General features: G+C 44.0%; 1 protein-coding gene and 1 non-coding gene across 4 annotated transcripts in view; both read left to right on the top strand.

Moving 5' to 3' along the window:
- Positions 1-20000, top strand: part of LOC123520860 — a 1438509-nt gene that overhangs the window by 125299 nt on the left and 1293210 nt on the right. For all 3 annotated transcript variants that reach the window (XM_045283505.1, XM_045283504.1, XM_045283506.1), the window contains one exon: positions 11520-12201. In XM_045283505.1, the coding sequence (XP_045139440.1) occupies positions 11520-12201 (682 nt within the window). The remainder of the gene's footprint in view (positions 1-11519; positions 12202-20000) is intronic.
- Trnav-aac lies at positions 17951-18023 on the top strand. Its single transcript has one exon. It is a non-coding gene; the product is annotated as a tRNA-Val (tRNA).

The raw sequence follows: 20000 nt of genomic DNA, 5'->3' as shown, positions 1-20000 counted from the left end.
TGCCCTTTACTTAAGGCAGGATCATTTCACTGACAAATTAGACAAGATTAAACATATGTATACGTATTCAGCTTACACACATACTTTTATTAGAAAAAGACAATGATAACAATGGCAATAATGATAATGATAATAATATTAATGATAAAGATAATAATAATAAAATGAAAATTAAGATAATAATAATAATAATAATAATAATAATAATAATAATAATAATAATAATAGTAACAATGACAATAAGAATAATGATAATGATGAAAACAATGATAATAGTAACAATAATGATAATAATAGTATTGACAATAACAATAATAATAATAATAATAATAATAATAATAATAATAATAATAATAATAATAATAATAATAATAATAATAATAACAATAACAACAATAATAATAATAATAATGAATAAATAATAATAATAATAATCATAATAATAATAATAATAACAACAATAATAATGATAACAACAACAACAATAGTAAAGAAAATAATGATAATGAAAATAGATGAGTAGAAAACATTACACACATACAAGATATATTCAGAGTACAAGTTTTCACGTTGTAACCTCAGACTTTAACGCGCTGTCATTACATTTAGCACTCGTGTGTTATATTTACTTGAGGAGTTGGCGGGGCGCGCGTGTGTCCGTGTGGGCTACAACTCTCGTATCTCATAAATTCGCCGCTAAACACACCATGTGGTTTATAACTAGCTTGATGTTGTCCATTACACCTTAGTTTTCTTCATAACTCCGAGTCAAGATGATGCAGATGGCTAATTCGGCCGCCGCTAAAACATGCAACCCTCGACCAGACCAGACCAGACCAGTGCCGCCATGCTACATCAGAGAGAGAGAGAGAGAGAGAGAGAGAGAGAGAGAGAGAGAGAGAGAGAGTAAGGTAAAAATTTGGTAAACTAAAATGTGGTAAAAAAAAAAAAAAAAAAATATATATATATATATATATATATATATATATATATATATATATATATATATATATATATATATATATATTGAAAATATACAAGAAAAAAAGGAAAAATAAGTCAAACGCACACACACACACACACACACACACACACACACACACACACACACACACACACACACACACACACACACACACACACACAGAGAGAGAGAGAGAGAGAGAGAGAGAGAGAGAGAGAGAGAGAGAGAGAGAGAGAGAGAGAATAAAGAAAAATCAAAGATAACTAGGAAGTTTTCACTGACTTGGATTTAAGTTTTTTTTTCACATTATACTACAATTTACATTTTTCTTCCCTTTCTTTTTGTAATGGTGAAAATTGTTAAAAATACCGAGATAACTAGGAACTTTTTTATTAGTGTGCAGCCATTTCACTTTAGGCCTCGCCACATCATATGAACATTTTTTTTCTTTTTGTAACAGAGAAAAAAAAAGATCAAATGAGAAATAAAGATAGGAAGGAAACTTTTCACTGACTTTTTTAATTTATTTTTTTGTTGAAGTTCTGTCTCACATTCTATGGCCATATCATTTTTTTTCTTGTAGTAACTTCTTAATTAAATAAGAAAAAATAAGATAAGTTCAAAGGAGATACCTACAATATATCTTTTTTTCAACATCAGCCTCCAATCCATAACATTCGTCAATACTAACTTACGGCAAAGGGAAAAAAAATCGAAAGAAATATTAGATACCCATAGTTTTTTTTTTTTTTCAATATCCGGAGACTATTCCTTTATTAATATATTTACTATCAGTGTTGTTTTTTTCATGCAAGCCTCACCACACAGTAAGCCTACATCCTCCCTGTTGCACAACTTGAAGTCCTGCCATTACGAAGTTTGAAGATAGAGCATGAGCGAGAGGCAGCAGTGAGAGGCACAATGGGGTGTTGTGGCGCCACGAATCAGGCAACAAAGGCATGAGTGAGGCGATCAGCTAACCCTCTTGGAATTCCTGAACGCAGCCTCTCATTGCGGCACATTAATGAGCATGCACTTCACTTCAACTTCTTCTATTCTTCTTTTTTACGTCCAGCTGCACATTAGCATGACAACTCTCTGACTCACTCCAAGATAAACAATATTAACCAGCTGCCGGGTTGTCCTTGGTAAGAGGATAGACTGTAAAGGTAATTTATATATTTGTTTATTATTGTCTCATTGCCACGTCTCGTTTTATGAACTGGATTGGAGAGCAAAGTTTAAAGAATCGTGTTGTAATAATAAGATGAAAAAAAAAAGGCAACAGAACGAATACGCATGGAGGCTATTAAAGGCTTCTGGGAAAATTCATAAATGCTTCCTCCGCGGGCTGCGTGAATTTGGTGAGGATTCTAGTGGTACAGCTTCACGTGGGCCCGCCAACGAGAGAAAGCGAGCACACACACACACACACACACACACACACACACACACACACACACACACACACACACACACATGGTTACATAAGCCTTAACTGTGTGTGTGTGTGTGTGTGTGTGTGTGTGTGTGTGTGTGTGTGTGTGTGTGTGTGTGTGTTGTGGTGGTTGTACGAGTATGTCTGTGTGCCAACATGTAAGACGACCAGTAGTGAGTCAGCAACACACACACACACACACACACACACACACACACACACACACACACACACACACGAGAGGAAAGGGAGCACCTGACTGCCTTAGGGGTAACTGTCAGTCTGCCACAGCGAGGCTCCTCCAAGGCAGATGAATCCACAGCAAAGCAACGTTACTACTACCACTCTCTCTCTCTCTCTCTCTCTCTCTCTCTCTCTCTCTCTCTCTCTCTCTCTCTCTCTCTCTCCCCTAGAGCACCTTTTCTTTACCTCAGAGGGGCCGGGTCGTGTGTAGCATAACAAGTAACGTTACATTGGGGACTTAATTATAACCTGTACAGCAAATGCTTTAAATATCCTTCCCTTTCCCTTCTTTGCATCTTTCTTCCTATCCCTGTCCTTCTCTCTCTCTCTTCCCCTCTACTCCCAGAGGTTCTTTATTTCCCTTGCTTCCTCATCGGTGGCGTCAGGCTTGGGCTCAACAGATGCATGACCGACCATCCTCGGAATATATAATGGGCTTGATTCCCCTTCAGAAGTCATGGAGGTGGAGTCGGTAATGCGAGAGTGGGGTCATCAGTGGGGTTTTGGACGAGGAGGATCTGCTGCAGAGTCGCTTTCGTTCCATTTATCTGAAATCTGAGTGCTCTAATGACGCCTCGCCCGCCGCCCCGTCACCCACGATAAGTCCCTCTCGTCTCCCAACTCGTAATCGACCGCTATTCATATGCAAAGTGGAGGTCGGTCTTCCCTCCCTCTCTTCCTCCCTTCCTCCGACTCCTTCCCACCCACTCTCCTCCTTCCCGCTACCTCCCTCCCAGCACAGCCCACCTCTCCACCCCTCCTTCCTTTCCACCTAACTACCTTCCCATCTCGTCCTGCCTTGTACCGTGCCTTACCATGCCTAACCATACACGGCCGCACCTTGCTACACCTGGCAGAATCAACCAACACACACACACACACACACACACAAACTCTCTCTCTCTCTCTCTCTCTCTCTCTCTCTCTCTCTCTCTCTCTCTCTCTCTCTCTCTCTCTCTCTTGTCCTGATTCTCCCTTCCCGTATATTTTCCGCCCATAAGACTTCGATTACTCTGCTTTCCACCCTCATGTAGCCTCTGGGCATTCTCTCTCTCTCTCTCTCTCTCTCTCTCTCTCTCTCTCTCTCTCTCTCTCTCTCTCTCTCTCTCTCTCTCTGTTTTCCTATACGTACGTTCCCTTCCCTTCCCTTCCCTTCTGTTCTCTTCTCTCTGCTGTGGCCTAAAGAGAAACAGGTGAAGCTCATCGTTAGTTTTATCTGTGCGAATGAACCGCTTCAGCTCAGTCCCCGTTCGCCAGGCTAGGGTGTGTGTAGATAGAGGTGGTGGTGGTAGTGGTGGTGGCGGTGTTGGTGGTTAGGAGGAGGGAGGTGAAGAATAATACGGATATAATGTTAGTGTTGATATTAATCTTGAGACTGTCTAGACGCGAGGAATGACTACCACACACACACACACACACACACACACACACACACACACACACACACACACACACACACACACACACACACACACTTGTACGTTCGTCTCTCCCTGCTGCCTCAAATTACACTGTCAATTGCAACCGTAATTGACAGAGGCAATAACGAATACCACATCATTACTTACGAGAAAGACGATCCTGTGGTGCTGCTCTCTTCCTCCTCCTCCTCCTGCTCCTCTTCCTCCTTCTCCTCCTCCTTCTCGTTCTCCTTCTCCTTTTCCTTCTCCTTCTTCTTCTTCTTCTTCTTCTTCTTCTTCTTCTTCTTCTTCTTCTTCTTCTTCTTCTCCTCCTCCTCCTCCTCCTCCTCCTTCTCCTTCTCCTTCTCCTTCTCTTCTCCTCCTCCTCCTCCTCCTCTTCCTCCTTCTCCTCCTACGTCGCCTCCTCTTCCTTCTCGCATTCATTTTGTTTTTATCTTTTATCCTAATATTTCTACTTTTCTTGTCTTTTTCAACTTCTTTCTATCTTTTCTTTCTTTTCTTTCTTTCATTCTTTCTTTCTTTCAGTCTTTCTTTCTTTCTTACTTCTTGTTCTTTTTCCTCTTCTCCTTTTTCTTCTTTCTTTTTATCATCATTATCATGCTTCCTTTCTTCCTTCTTCTTCGCCCTTAAGTTTGAGCAGCCAACCACGTCCAGGAGAGAGAGAGAGAGAGAGAGAGAGAGAGAGGACCACAACCAGTAACTTAAGGGTGGCCGTAATACGTTGATATTTTTAAGAGTAGGACGTAAAACACTTAAGTGGGAGCAGTGCCTCTTTCTTTAGCGCCCCACAATCCTCCTCTTCCTTCTCCTCCTCCTCCTCCTCCTCCTCCTCCTCCTCCTCCTCCTCTTCCTCCTCGTGTTCTGTCCTTGTTCTGGGTCTATTTGTGGTTTTGTGGTTTCATCTCTGGTTTATTGGCACGTCCAGGTCTGTGTTTACCTTATTTTTTTATGTTTTTTTTCTTTTTCTGTTCCCTGCAGCTGTCTCGAGTCACAGGCAGCTTGTAATCTCTGTCCTCCGCCGCGTCCTTCAGGTGTCATTACTCAAGGAAAAAAGTGAATGAAATTGTACCCGCCACCGTCTCTTGTGTGTCTGGTTTATTGTGGTTTCGGTTCTACTTCTCTCCATTTCCTTTTTTTTTTTTTTTTTTTTTTTTTTTGTCTTTTTTTTTTTTGTCCCTTTTTTTGTTAAGGAAGGATGGTGTTAGTTTGTTTTATTTATTTGTGTGTTTTGTGTGATCATCTCTCTCTGTCTCTGTTTCTGTCTCTCTTCTTCCTCTCTCTCTCTCTCTCTCTCTCTCTCTCTCTCTCTCTCTCTCTCTCTCTCTCTCTCTCTCTCTCTCTCTCTCTCTCTCTCTCTCTCTCTCTCTCTCTCTCTCTCTCTCTCTCTCTCTCTCTCTCTCTCTCTCTCTTTCTTTCTTTCTTTCTTTCTCTCTCTCTCTCTCTCTCTCTCTCTCTCTCTCTCTCTCTCTCTCTCTCTCTCTCTCTCTCTCTCTCTCTCTCTCTCGTGTGCACGCATGTGTGTGTGTGTGTGTGTGTGTGTGTGTGTGTGTGTGTGTGTGTGTGTGTGTGTGTGTGTGTGTGTGTGTGTGTGTGTAGTTTATTATAAATATAAACAAATCTAAATAAATAATAAAAATAATAAAAAATAATTGGAAAAGCAAATAAATATAAATAAATCTGGATAAATATAACAAAAAATATATTAATAATAAATAGAAAAGCAAATAAATTTAAATAACTCTAAATAGATATAACAACAACAACAACAACAACAACAACAACAACAACAATGGCCGCCTCACCTTCTCCTTCTGATATTCATCGACATAATTCATTTCTATTTTCTTCCTTTTTTTTTTTTTTTATCTCGTTCTTAAAATTTTGACTATTTTTCCCACTATTGTTAGTTTGCTTCTCTTTTTTTTTACCTTTTTTTTCTATAGTGAGTGTTTTCTTTATTGTCTTAATTATTTCTGTATATTTTTCTCTTTTTCTTTCCAGCATTGTCTCTCTTCTTTTTTTTTTTTCTACAAGAGGAACTAAATAACTGCACATTATTATTTTTTTCTTATTTATTTCACTCATCCCGCTGTCATTTCCTGGGTTTCTTTCACCTTCTTTATTTTTCTTTCTTTTTTTCTTCGTCTGACTGCTATTTGGTATAAGATAAGGAGGTGCAGGTCAGGTTCAAAGGTCAAAAGTAAGGAATTTGCAAGAGAGATTGAAAAAAGTGTTATTTTCTCGATTTTTTAATTTTTTTTTTTTTTGTATAGTTAAATCTGAAAAACTGGTGAGGATGATGGTGGTGGTGGTAGTGGTGGTGGTGGTAGTGGTAATGGTGGTGGTGGTGGTGGTGGTATTTTGTTTGCTGTGGTTGTACCTGTTATTCTTCTCTTGTTCTTCTTGCTAAATGTTATTATTATTTGTTATTGTTGTTGTTGTTGTTGTTGTTGTTGTTGTTGTTGTTGTTGTTGTTGTTGTTGTTGTTGTTGTTGTTGTTGTTGTTATTATTGTCCTTGTTCTTCTAGTTCTTGTTCTTGTTCTTCTAGTTCTTGTTCTCGTTCTTCTTCTTGTTCTTCTCGTTCTTCTTCTTCTTCTTCTTTTTCTTCTTCTTTTTTCTTTCTTTCTTTCTTTCTCCTTCTTCCTTTCTCCCTCCTCCTCCTCCTCCTCCTCCTCCTCCTCCTCCTCCTCCTCCTCCTCCTTCTCCTCCTCCTCCTCCTCCTCCTCCTCCTTTTTCATCATCATCGTTATCATCATCTCTTCCGTAATTTTAATCTCTTTAGTTACTTCTGCACCAAGACGATATTCAGCATTCATTAACTGGTGACAAAGAACAGGTATTCCGAGACAGGTAGTGCTATGGTTGTCATTATCCTGGTGGCGGTGGTGGCGGTGGTGGAAGTGGCTAATAGTAGTGGAAGTAACGGTGATGGTACTTGTGGATGTCAGTGGTGGTGGCAGTAGCAGGAATGATTACAGTGGTAGCGGTGGTGAAGGTGGAGGAAACATCGTCTCACCCATCCCTCCCTTCCACCTCCAACTCCTCCTCCTCCTCCTATTCCAACTCCTACTCCTCCACCTCCCACCCTCACCTCTGGCCTCGCTCCCACAGTATTAATCATAATCAAAAGAAGATCCGTGGATATTAACGTCAGAAGAGCCACCAACACATCCGCTCACGAACACAAGGAAGGAATAAAAAAGATTAAAGGTGACGCTGCATCACCAAGAACCTTTATACCTTCCCTGCACGTGTACAGTCGCGGCCAGAGGTGTTATGTCCCGCATCAGGGAGTCTGGTGATGATATGTATGGTGAATGAAATGGATAGGGAGGGTATTGTTGATTGCGTGTAATTAATGGAATTAGTGACTGTAAATGATATGAAAGTGTGGAATACCTTAGTTATGTGTTATTTAAAGTTGAGTTTTGACAATGAGAAAGAGGAAACATAGTTACTAGTGAATTAAAGTGAAATGCTCATGTACTTATAAGAGGAAATATGAAAAATAAATGTACTGAAGTCCCAATCTTTAAAGAGAAAGCCAAAAAGGATAAACCACAATTAAACGATCAGGTAAAATTAATCGCCACTGATATTCTCTCAGCCATGTCTGTCTGCGCATACAACTTTCGCATACAACTTTCGAATCCCAGTACACGATGCAAACCTTCAAGATGGCGGGTAGGGTGGGCGTTCGTGCATCTCATCAGCCATAACTTTGATAGTGTGGCTGTATATGATCATGAGTGTAGCGAGCCTCCTCCCTCCTGTAGTGGTGCTTTCTTAAGGCATCCTCCTTCTATTATCACTACAAACACTGCATCATGTGCCGGGATACACTTAGCACCTCGCCACTCTTGGTACATTATGACCTAACTGTGTGCTTGGTTAGGGCGAAGTTAAGGTGAAGTGCTATCATCCTAACTCATGAGTGTTCCCTCCCTCCCGCTTTCCTGTATGTTATTTTGCTTTCTTTCATCACGTAAATTGCTTACATGCGTCCAGAGGATAATGGGATAGGTCTCAGTATTTGTGAAAGGGAGAGAGAGAGAAAGAGAGAGAGAGAGAGAGAGAGAGAGAGAGAGAGAGAGAGAGAGAGAGAGAGAGAGAGAGAGAGAGCCAGACAGATAGAGTACATGAAACATTTCTATAAATATTTAATTACAAAAATACATTCCATTCGAGACGTGCACACACACACACACACACACACACACACACACACACACACACACACACACACACACACACACACACACACACACACACACACACACACACACACACACAGTGGTTAGAGCGCTGGCTTCACAAGCCAGAGGACTGGGGTTCGATTCCCCGGCCGGGTGGAGATATTTGGGTGTGTCTCCTTTCACGTGTAGCCCCTGTACACCTAGCAGTGAGTAGGTACGGGATGTAGATTGAGGAGTTGTGACCTTGTTGTCCCGGTGTGTGGTGTGTGCCTGGTCTCAGGCCTATCCGAAGATCGAAAATAATGAGCTCTGAGCTCGCTCCGTAGGGTAACGTCTGGCTGTCTCGTCAGAGACTGCAGCAGATCAAACAAACACATACACACACACACATGCACACAATAAACACACACACACACACACACACACACACACACACACACACACACACACACACACAAACACAAACACACACACACACACACACACACACACACACACACACACACACACACACACACACAGAGGTGTTTCAAATCCCGACTTATGAAAACAGTGGAATAGAAGAGAGCAACACATTGGAGTGCATGCAAGTATTGGCATGGTTCGTGTCATGGCCACACCTGCAGAGGCAAGAGAGTTCAGCTAGTGCAGTATCAGTAAGAGAAGGAGGAGGAGGAGGAGGAGGAAGAGGAGGAGGAGGAAGAGCAGCAGCAGGAAAATCAGGATAAAGGGGGAGGAAGGGTAGGCAATGCAAGTAGACAAAAAAGGTTGAGAGAGAGAGAGAGAGAGAGAGACAGCGTGTATGTACCGCGTGGAAATGGCCGTTTTACAGATGCGAGGAGGAGATGGGGGCAGGACAAGCATGTAGGGGTGAAGGTGAGGTGTGTAGGGAGGGCGGTCGTACTGTAGGGCGAGTATACGTACCCTCCCCGCCGACCAGACATCGTGGCAACAAAGCGGAGCAGAGCGACCCATTGTTCCCAACACCTCAGCCTCGCCAGCCACCTCCTCAAGCACCGGGCGCACTATGACCCCTGAACTCTGAATGGCTTGGGTACTTTTGCCACTTCCCACTAACTCTTCCTCCTACCCCCTTATCCCATTGCCTCACCCCCCACCTGGCTCTCCCTTTCTCCCTTCTTCGCCCTCTTCCTCCTTGCAGTCTGTCCCTTTCTCTTTATCCTTTTCCCTCCCCCCCCACCCCCTCTCTCTCTCTCTCTCTCTCTCTCTCTCTCTCTCTCTCTCTCTCTCTCTCTCTCTCTCTCTCTCTCTCTCTCTCTCTCTCTCTCTCTCTCTCTCTCTCTCTCTCTCTCTCTCTCTCTCTCTCTCTCTCTCTCATTTTCTTATCACCATGAATGTATGTCGTGGATGTTTCTATTTTGACATAATTACCATCATTAACTGTCAAACCTCCTGTCTCTTCATACGCTTTTCATTTCCTCCTTCTCCTCCTCCTTCCTCCTCCTCCTCCTCCTCCTCCTCCTCTCCTCCTCCTGCTCCTCTTCTTCCTTCCTCCTCCTCTTCTTCCTTCTTTTTCATGCATTGCCGTTCTCTACATAGTTTCCTTTTTCATCATAACTAATTACGTAGCTTTTTTGGGACATTAATTCCTACACACGTTCCCTCCTTCCGGCTGCTCCTTCCCTCCTCTGCATCCTTCTCTCCCTGCCTTCCCTCCATTTGTCTCTCCCTCCCTCATATCTCCACTTCTCTTTCCTTCAATACTTTCTCTTCCTTCTGTTTTTTTTATTTATTTATTTTTCTGTTTTCATGCATCCTTTCTCACTTGCATATTTCATTGACTCTCTCTCTCTCTCTCTCTCTCTCTCTCTCTCTCTCTCTCTCTCTCTCTCTCTCTCTCTCTCTCTCTCTCTCTCTCTTTCCAATGCCTACATTCCTTATCTTCCTTATCTTTATTTTTCCTCCTGTTCCTCCTTCAACTTCACATGCCCTTCTTCTTCCTTCTCCTTCTTCATCTCCTCCTCCTCCTGCTCCTCCTCCTCCTCCTCCTCCTCCTCCTTCTCCTCTTTCTCCTCTTTCTCTTCTTCTTCCTCCTGTCAACCAAACAGCAGCACCCGGGCGAGGAACAAAGAGCCACTTGACTTTATTAATTCAATGGGGGAGTTGGGAGCCTTATGCATAAATTTTGGTATTGTTGAGAATGTTTTGGTGTAGGACTGACGCTTCTGTGTGACTTCAGGGCTTCGGGAGGCGAGGGAGGGAAGAATGAGTGGTTTGGAAAGGGGAGAGAGAGAGAGAGAGAGAGAGAGAGAGAGAGAGAGAGAGAGAGGGAGAGAGAGATGAAGGATAGATAAAGAGAGGGAGTGGAGACGCCTTGTTTTGTCATTCTCTCTCTCTCTCTCTCTCTCTCTCTCTCTCTCTCTCTCTCTCTCTCTCTCACATCAATTACAACACAAAACAGCAACTTTTCCAGCTAGATGGTCGGCTTGAAGAGAATAAAATGAGAGGTATTTACGTTGCTTTTTTCCGCGTTAATGACGAATTATTACGTAATCGCAATTCAACGCTGCGGAAAATGAGTTGCCAGAGAAAAGTAATATGGTAAGCGCTTTTCCTATGTTGGTGCGTTTTTCCTCTCTCTCTCTCTCTCTCTCTCTCTCTCTCTCTCTCTCTCTCTCTCTCTCTCTCTCTCTCTCTCTCTCTGTATTCATATCTTATTTCGTAAATGCCATTTTATTCTTTTTTTTTTACTTTTGTATTGTTATTCACATGGAGGCAAATAGAATTACATGTGTGTGTGTGTGTGTGTGTGTGTGTGTGTGTGTGTGTGTGTGTGTGTGTGTGTGTGTGTGTGTGTGTGTGTGTGTGTGTGTGTGTGTGTGTGTGTGTGTGCCTATGTGTGTGTGTGTGTGTGTGTGTGTGTGTGTGTGTGTGTGTGTGTGTGTGTGTGTGTGTGTGTGTGTGTGTGTGTGTGTGTGTGTGTGTGTGTGTGTGTGTGTGTGTGCAGGTTCTAACATGTTTGTATTTTCAGCATTGTTAGCTTCTAGTTTTCCATTTCACTGACAGAACGTTGAAAAAATAACTCACACATACGAACAAATTACATTCTTTTCAAAATACGGATTTACTGTACATATATCATTTTGAAATTCGGCTAAAGACACTTATAAATTATGTTTATTAATTATATACACAACCATCATCATTATCATCACCACCACCACCACCAAGGAAATATAAAACAATGACCACCAAACACTCATATTCCTCAGTTAACTAATGGCATTTCCCACAGGACCGAGTCAGGCCCTTCCTCTGCAAGATGGACGCGCCGTCGCCTCAGCCACCCTCTCTCTCACGCCCTCCGCCGAGTCCCCACCGCTGCCGTGCCCCGAGGGACTCATCTCGTGGGCCTGGGATTTTGGAGACGGCACGGGGGAAGAAGGAGGAGGAGAGTGCACGAGTGAGGAGAGAGAAAAGAAGGAGGAGAGGATGAGTCGAGAGAGAAAACGTGGGAAGGGCAAGGATTCAGATTTTTTAAGAAACGCACAGAAAAGGAGGGAGAACTTTGCTGGACTGGAGGAAAGTGGAGGAGAGGGAAAGAAGGAAGTTGAGAGCACGGACAAAAGAACTGGAGAGGAGAGGAAGGCGGAGGAGGGATTGAAAGACCAGAAGAAAGACAGTCCAGATTCCACTGCTCCTTCATTCACGTATTTTACCTCTAGTCTTTCCACCTCCTCTGCCACCACTACCACTACTACTTCATCCTCCTCAACCTCCATCTCCACCTCAACTAACGCTGATGATGAGCCTCCCTTCACCACAACCAGCACCAGCATCACTGTCCACCACACGTACACAGCCCCTGGGACCTTTAACATGAGTGTAGTGCTGCTGTGTGGCTGTCGCGGCGTGGCCAGGAGGGACGTGGGCCGGGCATTCACGGTAGCAGTGCCCATTGGCGATGTGCAGATCAGGTGAGTAAGCGTATTTAAATGTCTTTTCTCTCCTCTTCTTCTCTTACTCTGAAGATCCGTGCGCGTGTCCAGTGGTTCATCCTCCCTTGTGCTCACCGTGTTCAGAAATATCAACGCCTCTCGTTTCTGTGTCGGCCATTAGGATCGGTAAATCAGACCGACAGAGACGCATGCACACACGGAAAGCTGTCAGGAGCGAGGTAGGAGGGCGGCAGCGTCGGAGGCGTGGTGGCGGGATGGAGGATCAGGGCACAGCAGGACCCTCACGTTGCTGGGACCGCGGCGGAGGATGGGATGGGATGGCTGAGGAGGGGACACAAGGGATAGAGCAGAGGGACGAGGAACTGTCCTGATATCCTGCCTGACAGTGAGGATTTAGTCGCGGTGCCTCTTGACCCTTCCTGCTGCTGAAGGTGCGGGAGGAAGGAAGGAGGCAAGAGAAAGGGGAGGAGGAGGGAGGCGAGGAGGCGCAGGTGATGTTTTCCAGGTGTTGGAGAGTCGCCCGTCACGTGTCCGTCGTTAATCCTCCTGATGGTTATTTGTGGAGCCGTCCAGCTGCAAGTTTGTTTGAGAACTTTGTCGGTGGCGCGGCGCCATCCGAAGGCTTACGGGGCTGAATGAGTGCATCAGGTAAATTATTTAGTGGCACGGCCTCGTCCACCTGCCAGAAGCCAGACGCCACTCCATCAGCCACCGAAAAATGGAGATGCGTCGTCGTGGGCGTGAGGTGAAGGAATGGGAAGGGGGAGGGAAGGACGGCGAGGGGGAGGGAGCAAGAGAAGGCGGGAGGGGTGCAGGTGGCGGGTGTCAGGCCAGTATTCCCTGAGAGACCAGTTGAGTCTCGCCTGCCAGCCCTCTGGACCCAATTAAGAGAGAGCTAACGGAGACCCGACGCTCCAACTCTGCTCTCTCTCTCTCTCTCTCTCTCTCTCTCTCTCTCTCTCTCTCTCTCTCTCTCTCTCTCTCTCTCTCTCTCTCAGCGTCTCCTCTCCTTGGTATTCTTTTTCATTTCATCCACTTTATCTTAATTTATTTCATTACTCACCATCGCATCCAATTAGCCCGCTCATTGGTGGCAGAGTGGCACTAGTCATGGGGCCGCGGCGCACACTGCCACCCTCGCCGCGGGGCCATCGCTCCTCACTACCAGCTGCCGCGACTGTCCCACTTTTGTGCTCTCAGTATATTTTATTAGTGGCCCCTCTCACTCGCCCCATCATCCCGCACAATGGCTCCGGGACGCGGCCAGTTAGAGGACAGGGAGTAATGCATGTCGCTGCCGCTCGGGTTGTTACTGCTAATGGAGTCTCGCTCGGTCTGGTGGCGGCGGCGGCGGCGGCGGAGGTGGTGGCGGAGGTGTATGTAGTGGAGGTGGAGGTGGAGCAGGTGCAGCTCAGTGGCTCTAAAGTCTGGCCACGAGCGGTACTTCCACGTGCTGTTGTCTTGCTGGTGCTGCTACAGAGGCTGTTGTGAGAGAAAAGAGAGAGAGAGAGAGAGAGAGAGAGAGAGAGAGAGAGAGAGAGAGAGAGAGAGAGAGTGTGTGTGTGTGTGTGTGTGTGTGTGTAAGAGAGCATTATGTGCAATCTCACAAGTAGAGATTACTGTGGTGTCTGATGTGCGTGCCAAGTTATAAATACCCGGAGACTTATCCTCGGTGTACATTTTCTATTTTTTCTTTCACTTTTTTTTGCGGTGAACTTGCAAGCGCCAGATAAAAAAAGCGGAAGCAATCCCCCGCAGGAAAGACCAACTCCGCGACATCCACTTAACCCATCGCGGCAAATAATCGCTCGCTAATCGGATTACTTGATCGTCAGGCGAGTGATATGAGTGCCGCCGCGGCCTTCCCTCTCGCCCCAGTGCGGCTGTCTGAACTCCTTACACACACACACACACACACACACACACACACACACACACACACACACACACACACACACACACACACACACACACACACACACACACACACACACACACACACACACACACACACACACAGTACTCCTTCTCACTCGTCTTCCTCTCACGAAATGCATCTTATCTAAAGCACTTACTTCCTCTTTCTCAACATTTGTACTAAGGTCCTCCTCCTCCATCTCCTCCTCCTCCTCCTTCTTCTCCTCCTCCTCCTCCTCCTCCTCATGCTTCTGAGATGCATCTAGATTTTGCCACCTCCTTCAGTGCGCCTTTTATTTCCTCCTTTTTTCCTACATATCACAGTGTACTTACCCAGCCTTTTCCTGATCCCTTCCCCAACCCATCCCCACCTTTATTTTTATCTTCATCTCCCTTACCACCTCCTGCTCCTCCTCTTCCCCTTCCTCCTCCTCGTGTTGACCCCTCACTGTCCTCCCTCTTCCAGATCCCCTGAACCACTACATGTTTCATACATAATTCCTACTGAATCTGCTCATTTTCTGCTGCGTGGGGAAGACGGGGAAAAAGTGAGGAGAGGATCTTGCCAGACTCTCGCCCCTGCCGCCCTTCTGCGTGAGGGCGGCGTTGGCTAGGTCGCTGTGCCTTACGTCCCTCCCGCCCGTGTTGCAGAGGTCGGCCAGATTGCGTGTTTTTTGTTTGTGGCGGTGGCGGTGCTGTTGTTAGCTGTCACCGTGTACGTGAGGTGTTTGCGTGTGTGTGTGTCCTGTGTGTGTGCCAGACGTTTAGTTGAGAGAGAGAGAGAGAGAGAGAGAGAGAGAGAGAGAGAGAGCATGTTTTATTACTTAAGATTATTTTTTCTTTAGTTTCCTTGTGCACGTTGAGGTCTTTCATGTTTTTTCTCTCTCTCTTTCTCTTTCTCTCTCTCATATTGTTCCATTGGCGTTACACGTGCGGCCTTTAGGTCTTCAGCTCGGCCTCCTTTTGATTTCACGGTGCCTTTGTGTTCTGTTCTGTGACGGGAATGTAAACACGAACGCTACATTGGAGTCTGTGATTGGAAGTATAAAAGTTAGAGGTGGTAGTGGTGATAGTAGTGGTAGTGGTAGTGTGGTAGTGGTGATAGTAGTAGTAGTAGTAGTAGTATTGACAGTAGAGGCAGTAATAGCAGAGACCGATCCCATTTATAACTCGTTTAAAATCCGTCTATATAACTTCAGTGTATCGTGCTTAACAAATACAAAGACATTAAAAAAAGAGTGACTACCGATGAATTACCTTCTAAAACTATATAACGTTGACTTTTTCCGGCCATCTGACCTGACCTGTAACATTATCATCCTCACCATCGCTTTCATCGTGTCACTCTCAATCCCACCACGCACATCCCCACCCACAATACCAAGTAAACCTCTTCGTGGACATCTTTTCATCACGAAGGCACTTGAGAGAGAGAGAGAGAGAGAGAGAGAGAGAGAGAGAGAGAGGGTCTATGTTGGGGGGTGAACATAATAACGGATGGAATAAAGCGGCCAAGACACTTATATTCGTGTAGCAATGTCCCTCGGATATAAAACCCCGCTCAATGGACACCGCTTAGGCCTACTGTGTGTTACGACTGTGTCCGGATCGCCTCCCTGCACACACCGGCACTTCAGTGGATCTACTCGGAGGGGGAAGCGAGCGTTGTAGTTGTAGTTGTTCTTTTACATTGACTGTTACTTGAAGCTTTCCATCAGGTCAAGTATTAATGGAATTTTTTGATAGGCTGACTTTTTATTCGTTTATTTTCTTATCTATAGTTTTCTTTCATTCACTGTAAAAAAAAAAAAAATCTCTGTAAATCAAACATAACAGATTATGGAACTGATTCATCCAGAGATCTCTGCACCATAACAATAATGACACATTTACTGTAAGCATTATAGTGTCTTAATTGAATTATTAGTATTTCAAAAGGAGTATGTGTCAAGTTCTCACGATTTCTTCCCAACATTTTTTTTTTTATTTCTACCATGTGGGATTTTCACGGGAATTTCTGGGCTAAAGGAGATACTTTTTGGGGGTACCTCCTATCTCAAAGCCCACCCGCTAGGAAACCGTTGCCCCGAGTGAGGAAGCCCAACCTACACACGGACCGTGGACAGGATTCGAACTCGTGAGCTTGGAGACCCCTCGGACCCCAAAGCACGCATGGTTCCACTGTATCACGGCGGCATATTCCCTGTTTAGCCGCCATTACAGTCATGCAGAACACCTCTTAAAACCACAATGCCACCAGCATTTATAAACAATCAGTTTTGGTTCTTTTTAAGTGCAGCTTTCTAACTAAACCAGCATAAAAATCATGAAAACACTCTTGAAAACCCTCAAATAACGTCCAATAAACCTCTGTTAAAACTAATTAGTACACGGAAGAATTTGATATTACAAACAACAAGGAATCTCAAGGTCAACAATATTTACCACTATAGTATATAACAAAGCCATGCAAACACTGACTTGACTTTGGACAGCGATTAGTTTCTTCCCCCTCGCTTGTACGTACATACAGTCAGTCCGTCAGCTTCTGTGTTTACTGTAGCACACATTAAAACCGGAGAGATAATGGACAACTAACCAGTGACAATAAACAAGACTGCGACCCTAACTAATGAGGGAAGCAGACGAGTGGTTCGAATCAGCAGAGCTACCACCAGGGCGCTGCCATACGTACATCCATCTTGGGACAAGCACGTTACATAATCAAGAGTCCGTATTCTCTGACATTTCACTGCCTTATCTCTAGTACTTTAACAGGTTTTAGTGGTTTTAGTGACGTTATTGGAGTTTTTAAGGATGATGATTTCAGGATTCCAGTGATATTTTAAGAGGAGTTGCACATTATTGATGAGGGAAACATCTATAAGAGCTCGAGAAATAACCTATGTGTGTTTCAGAAATAGTCTACTAGATCCTGAAGTGTTTCAAGAACCAGTGTTCCAGAGATTCAGCAAACATTAAACACCACTTATGCCGAAAGAAAAAAGAGAAACATACATGTAAAATCGATTAATTATCCTTGTGAACTTCAAAAAAAGTCTTATAAGAGTTTCAAAAATGCATCTCTCTGAAACTTCACGTCACTCCCTCACGGCAGGACAGTTCCGCCTTTTACCACTAAGTATCATATTCTAAGACCATTTTGCGCCAAACCTCGGCTCTAATTAAAGTTCCACGAGTTTTTAAGTATTTTTTTTTTACGGTTCTAGTAACAGATTAACAAGATTTCTACCTTATTAAAAGAAGAAACACTCTTTGTAGCCTTTGAAAAATCGTCGTGATGAGAGAGCAAAGTATTTCAGTATACAGGCCGAAGTCACTGCCTCCACTCTCACCGCTGGATCCTCACTCTTGCCTCCGCCGCAGCCTTGGTTCGCACACCGGCCTCGTGCTGCTCATTAACATCCATAAAAATTCAAGATAATGACTGGGATATAAATGGAGGCGGAGAGAGACAGTCGCTGAGGATCAAGGGAGCGTGAGTTATGCTCCTATTTAGTGGCGTTCTTCTATTACAGAGAGAGAGAGAGAGAGAGAGAGAGAGAGAGAGAGAGAGTACTATATAGGAGGAGTGTGGTCATGTCTTGAATATATAACAAAGCAGTAAAGTTGATCCCAATACCTTCACAGAAATGACTGCCAGTAAACACCAAACAAAGGAAGGGAAGAAGTGGGAGATACTTATTTCATGGACAAACTCCCAAACAGCACATTACACTGTGCGCAATTCATAACGCGTAGCTGAGAATAAATCAAACTAGAAATCCATAAAAATAATAAAAAAAAATGTTTAGTAGCTCAAATAATCACTTTGCCTTATGTCGAATAAGTGCTCATGGTGTAGTGGTTATCACATCTGTCTAACACACAGAAGGTCCCAGGTTCGAGCCCTGGTGAGCACAATTATTTTAAGAACTCTCACGTATGGACATCATGTTTCCTTGCAGCTTCCCATATTTTCTTACATTCTTGTGTTGTAAATAGAAACATTGAATAAGAATAGCAGGCTGCTTTTATAACTCGACCCTCTGAGATATAAAATACAAGATCAGCTTTCACTTATTCTGCAGTATTGATTGCAGGTGAAAAGCATCCGTACGGGTAACTTGCTACATATGGTGGTGGTCTGTGGGTGGAGTGTAGGTGAGCGAACGTCACGTCTCGCCTCATCTCCGCTGCGCCGGATGGAAAAGAAAGAACAAGAAACTCATTAGTGCTGGAAGATGACGATTCATGATTTTTTCTCTTCTTCTGAATCTTAATTCTCAGAGGGAAGAAAAAGGAAGATCGTGCTGTGTATTTCGTCCGTGATATAAGCATAACTGGTGTGTGTGTGTGTGTGTGTGTGTGTGTGTGTGTGTGTGTGTGTGTGTGTGTGTGTGTGTGTGTGTGTGTGTGTGTGTGTGTGTGTGTGTGTGTGTGTGTGTGTGTGTGTGTGTGTGTGCGATAGCATATTCACTTCGACTTGTACACAAATTGAAATATATCTTACCGTTGCGTCATTGTTTCCATATTGAGAAGTTAGGTTAAGTTAGGTCAAGTTGGGTTAGGTTAGGATTTAAATCATATAGTTAAGGTTAGGTTTATAATATGCGTACGTTTATTCCCTGCATTGTTTCTATACTAAGAGCAGCGATTTGCTTTCATTGGCAGGCGAGCACAGTGCCACGAGCCAGACACACACACACACACACACACACACACACACACACACACACACAATCCTCCACAGGCACCCATTGTACTGTAGTGAATGTGAGCAGGTCCTTGATGATACTGTGCATGGCCTCAGTGACGGCACATTTCCGCTGTCCGGGTGTAGTTTGGCTGAATTCGACATCAGAGTGCGTGTCTTGTCTACATTGTCTTCTCTGTTTTCTGTTTGCTGAAAGAAAGCCATTGTCTAAAGGAAGCGCTGTATTTGTAATAGTGTCTTTTCCTTTACTTGGAGGAACCACTGAGAATGATCAAATCTCTCTCTCTCTCTCTCTCTCTCTCTCTCTCTCTCTCTCTCTCTCTCTCTCTCTCTCATCGTATCAATCACTTTCCAGTCATTATTCAGCCGAGAGCGTTTCATTTAATTTTCTTCCTCATATCATTGTTCCGTCTTTTCTTCCTTCCTTCCGCTTTCCTTCCTTCCGTCCCTCCTTCCTTCCTTACTTCCTTCCTTCCTCGATTCACTCCTTCATCCAGCCAGTCAGTGAAGAGTAAGTGAGTGAATGAGTGAATCAGTCGGTCTCTTTATTCTCTCGAGGAACCAAGATTAATTTCAAGGAATATTTTAGGCTAATCGGGTGCTTTCTTCTTCCCCTGAAAGCTTTCCATTGTCCTGCCCTGATTGGGTGTCCTCGTCGCGGGTGTCACGTCCTCCTCCCTCACTCTCTCTCCTTCTCACTCTCTCTTTCTCTGTCTACCACTGTCTTTGTTTTCATTTGTCTCACTCGTCGTTTGCTTTCTCTGTGGTTGCTTTTCCTTTATTTTTTTTGTATTCTTCTTTTCATTCCTCGCTCACCTGAAGGGCATGTACATAAACACGACCAAATATACAGTGAGTCTAGATATACACGCGTGGACATGTGTATATATAGTATCTTTAACGCTCACACACACACACACACACACACACACACACACACACACACACACACACACACACACACACACACACACACACACACACACACACAGGTGACTCTCATAAGCCTAAACTTTTCATGTCCTCCAGTCTCTCTTGTCCCCATATTCCTCCTCCTCCTCCTCCTCCTTTTATTTTTCTTCTTCTTGTTCTTAGTATTATTCTCATTCTTATTATTCTTATCATTGTTCTTATTGCTATTGTTATTTTGGTAATTATTATTATTATCATTATTATTACTATT

The sequence above is a fragment of the Portunus trituberculatus genome, chromosome 47, assembly GCF_017591435.1.
Source record: "Portunus trituberculatus isolate SZX2019 chromosome 47, ASM1759143v1, whole genome shotgun sequence".
In the NCBI taxonomy this organism is placed as follows: domain Eukaryota; kingdom Metazoa; phylum Arthropoda; class Malacostraca; order Decapoda; family Portunidae; genus Portunus; species Portunus trituberculatus.
This window is presented reverse-complemented; position numbering and strand designations above follow the sequence as displayed.